The 4276-nt window shown below is 41.2% G+C and overlaps 1 protein-coding gene across 1 annotated transcript; it reads right to left on the bottom strand.

Annotated features, from left to right (window-relative positions):
• Nucleotides 1-1141: 1141 nt before the first annotated feature.
• On the bottom strand, nucleotides 1142-1726 carry LOC134367595 (RNA polymerase II subunit A C-terminal domain phosphatase SSU72-like). Its single transcript, XM_063084347.1, has one exon. It carries the CDS (start codon nucleotides 1724-1726, stop codon nucleotides 1142-1144), a length of 585 nt encoding a protein of 194 aa, XP_062940417.1.
• Between the last annotated feature and the right edge of the window lie 2550 nt (nucleotides 1727-4276).

The following is a 4276-nucleotide window of genomic DNA, read 5'->3' as shown; positions in this document are numbered from 1 at the left end:
TGTAAACCTCATCACCATTTTAGTCTGTTTGGATTGCTGTAACAAAATACTTTAGCCCAGGTCATTTATAGCAACAGAAATTTATTGCTCACAGTTCTGGAAGCTGGAAGTCCCAGATGAAGGTGCCAGCAGATTTGGTGTCTGGTAAGGGCTGTTCCTCCTGATGGCACCTTCTATATATTTTCACGTGACAGAAGGGACAAACAGTGTATTCTAACATGGTGGGAGGAGCAAACCGGCTCCCTCAAGCCCTTTTATAAAGGTACAAATCCCATTCATGAGGGATGAGCCCTCATAACATCATCACCTCCCAAATGTTTCACCTCTTAATATCGTCACCTTGTAAGTCAGGTTTCAACACATAAACTTTACATTTTTTTATTTTTTCTGGCCAGTACGGGGATGGAACCCCAGACCTTGGTGTTAAACATGAATTTTAGAGGAACACAAACATTTGGACTGTAACACTATCTATACCCACAACTTTAAAAAATCATTCTCAAACACAAAACTCTGTACTTGATAGCATACTGCATAATAGCTAGGGAGGCTTTTGAATATTTTTGCCACAAAGAAATGATAAATGCACGAGGTGATTGATACATTAAGTACCATAGTCTGATTATTATACAACATTATATATGTGTCAAAACATCAGATGGTACCCCATAAATATGTAGCATATATCAGAATCTCCTCCCCCCCCCTTTTTGACCAGTAGCATCCACTTACTGGACAATTCCAGGTTCTTTCCTAAAAAGAGGCAGCTCGTGGCTTTATTCAGGTATTTCTACAGTCCAGCCAGTTAGGGGAGAAGAAAACAGAAAGGCACGCACAACCACAGACGCACATATGTTGGGGGAAATGTACTATAAACCATTTTTTCTTCTTTTTTTGGTTACAGAAAAAAACTTCGTTTTCTATGTCTTATTCATAAGTAAAAGGGGGATAGAAAAAACTTGTTTTTAATCTGGTATTTATATGTGTCTTCCCATTTCACATGTACAGGTTATTCAAGTAACAGTGCTGTCTACCGAGGCAATACCTAAAAGCCAAAAGAAATACTAGGAAGGAAAAGTCCTAACAATTGGAAGTTCAAGAAGATACCTTCAGGAGGCTGAGCCACGAGTGGCCAGCAGCATCAGTAGAAGCACACGGTGTGCAGAAAGGTCTTGCCCCTCTTCTTCTCCAACTCCTGCAGCAGCTCCTCCATCTTGTTGTCCATGTCCTCCAGGAGCTGAAGACACTGGCAGATCTCACAGATGAGGAACGCTCCAAGGGTGGCTTCTTCTTGGTTGTCCTGGATGTCCACGTTGACCACGTGCACTGGCTGGCAGGTCTCCAGTTCTCTGGAAGTGAGATGTTCTACCACCTTGTCGTAGACTCTCTCTTCACACGTGAGGATCAGATCAAACACATCGTTGCAGCTCTGGAACCTTTCTGGCCGGGGCTTGATTCTCCTATTTCTGTCCAGCATATACAAAATGCCATTCCTTGTATAGAGTTCCTTGTCTTTCCTAAGAAGATCATTGTACATCTGATCATATGTGGTACTGAAATCATAAACATTCGGCTTGTGGGGTGTTGATCCTGGAAGCTTCACGCGAGTTGCTGTTCCAAAGGACCGGACATTGAATCCTCGTTTGCTGAGGACGTTGTGTGCCTCCATGCTCCGATTCTGGTTGCTTGAGCACACCACAGCCACCCTCAGTGGTGACGACTGCATGGCGACAGCAGCTCTGTCAGCTCCGTTCAGCTCCAGGAAGCCCACCCGGCTGTGGGTCTTCAGCATGAGCAAAATGGCGGCGGTGGCGGCCGGAAGTCACGTAAGAGGAAGCTTTAGCTATGGCGCAACATATGGGGACGCACAGTGGGGCGTCTCCAAGGCTCCCGGAAGTCCTCGCTGGGTCTCGGAGCACCAGGCCTGGGCCAGAGAGGAGGCCCCGCCCCTCGGGCTTCCAGGCCAGCTCCCTGCAGTCTGTTCATGTGCTGCCTGCTGGTCAGGCGCTTTGCACCAGCCTCCCGATCTCACAGTGACCTGCGCCAGCGCTGAGAGTCTCATTCCTGTTATGGCTGAATAATATTGCCTTGTAGGTATAGATCACATTTTGTTTATCCATGCATTTGTTGATTTGACACATCTGTTGCTTTCACCTTTTGTCTATTGTGAGTAATGGTGCTGTGAACATTGATGTGCTGGTATCAGATTGGGTCCCCGCTTTTTTCTTTTTTGTGTGTGTGAATTTATTTATTTATTTTTATCTCACACCAATAAGTGAGAACATGTGGTATTTCTCTTTCTGTGCCTGACTTGTTTCACTTAATATAATTCTCTCAAGGTCCATCCATGTTGTTGCAAATGGCAGTATTTCATTCTTTTTTATAGCTGAGTAATATTCCATTGTGTAGATATACCACATTTTCCACATCCACTCATCTGATAATGGACATTTGGGCTGGTTCCAACTTTCAGCTATTGTAAAGAGTGCTGCGATGAATATTGCAGAACGGGTATACCTTCGACTTGACGATTTCCATTCCTCTGGGTATATGCCCAGCAGTGGGATAGCTGGGTCATATGGTAGATCTATCTGCAATTGTTTGAGAAACCTCCATACCATTTTCCATAGAGGCTGCACCATTTTGCAGTCCCACCAACAATGTATGAGAGTTCCTTTTTCTCTGCAACCTCACCAGCATTTATCATTCACAGTCGTTTGGATTTTAGCCATCCTAACTGGGGTGAGATGGTGTCTCAGTGTGGTTTTGATTTGCATTTCCTGAATGCTGAGTGATGTTGAGCATTTTTTCATATGTCTGTTGGCCATTTGTATATCTTCCTTAGAGAAATGCCTACTTAGCTATTTTGCCCATTTTTTAATTGTGTTGCTGGATTTTTTCTTGTAAAGTTGTTTGAGTTCCTTGTATATTCTGGATATTAACCCTTTGTCAGATGTTTATTTTGCACATATTTTCTCCCACACTGTTGCTTTTCTTCTAACTATATTAATTGTTTTTTTTGCTGTGCAGAAGCTTTTTAGTTTGATATAATCCATTTCTTTATTTTTCGTTTGGTTGCCCGTGATTTTGGGGTCGTATTCACGAAATCTGTGTCCAGCCCTAATTCCTGAAGCTTTTCTCCTATGTTTTCTTTAAGAAGCTTTATTGTTTCAGGGTGTATATTTAATTCTTTAATCCATTTTGAGTTGATTTTAGTGTATGGTGAAAGGTATGGGTCTAGTTTCATTCTCCTGCATATTGATATCAAGTTCACCCAGCACCATTTGCTGAAGAGGCATTCTCTTGCCCAGTGTATAAGCTTGGTGCCTTTGTCAAAGATCAGATGGCTGTAGGTGTGTGGGTTGATTTCTGGATTCTCTATTCCATTCCATTGATCGGTGTGTCTGTTTTTATGCCAGTACCATACGTTTTGGTTTTTATAGGTTTGTAGTATAGTTAAAAGTCAGGTAGTGTTATGCCTCCAGCTTTATTTTTTTTGCTCAGCATTGCTGTGGCTATGTGTGGTCTTTTGATATTCGATATAAATGTCTGGATAATTCCATTTCTGAGAAAGATGTCATTGGAATTTTGATGGGGATTACATTGAATTTGTATTTCATTTTGGGTTGTATGTACATTTTCACAATGTTGATTCTTCCAATCCAAGAACATGGGATATCTTCCATCTTCTTATATCCTCTCTAATTTCTCTCAGCAGTGGTTTGTAGTTCTCATTACAGAGATTTTTCACATCCTTAGTTTACTCAATTCCTAAGTATTTTATTTTTTTGGTGGCTATATATTGTAAATGGGAAAGCTTTCTTGATTTCTCTTTCTTCATGTTCACTATTGGAGAATAGAAATGCTACTGATTTTTATGTGTTGATTTTGTATCCTGCTACTTTGCTGAAATCATTTATCAGCTCCAAGAGTTTTTTTGTAGAGGCATTAGGCTGTTCGATATATAGGATCATGTCATCTGCAAACAGGGACAGTTTGACTTCATCTTTTACAATCGGGATGCCCTTTATTTCATTCTCTTCTCTGATTGCTCTGGCTAGTACTCCCAATACTATGTTGAATAGGAATAATGAGAGTGGGCATCCTTGTCTAGTTCCTGTTCTTAAAGGAAAAGCATTCAACTTTTCCCCATTCAGGATGATATTGGCAGTGTATCAAATGCTTTTTCAGCATCTATAAAGATGATCATATGGTCCTTGTGTTTGATTTTATTAATACGGTGTATCACATTTATTGATTTGCATATGTTGAACCA

This window comes from Cynocephalus volans, chromosome X (assembly GCF_027409185.1).
Source record: "Cynocephalus volans isolate mCynVol1 chromosome X, mCynVol1.pri, whole genome shotgun sequence".
Lineage (NCBI taxonomy): Eukaryota > Metazoa > Chordata > Mammalia > Dermoptera > Cynocephalidae > Cynocephalus > Cynocephalus volans.
This window is presented reverse-complemented; position numbering and strand designations above follow the sequence as displayed.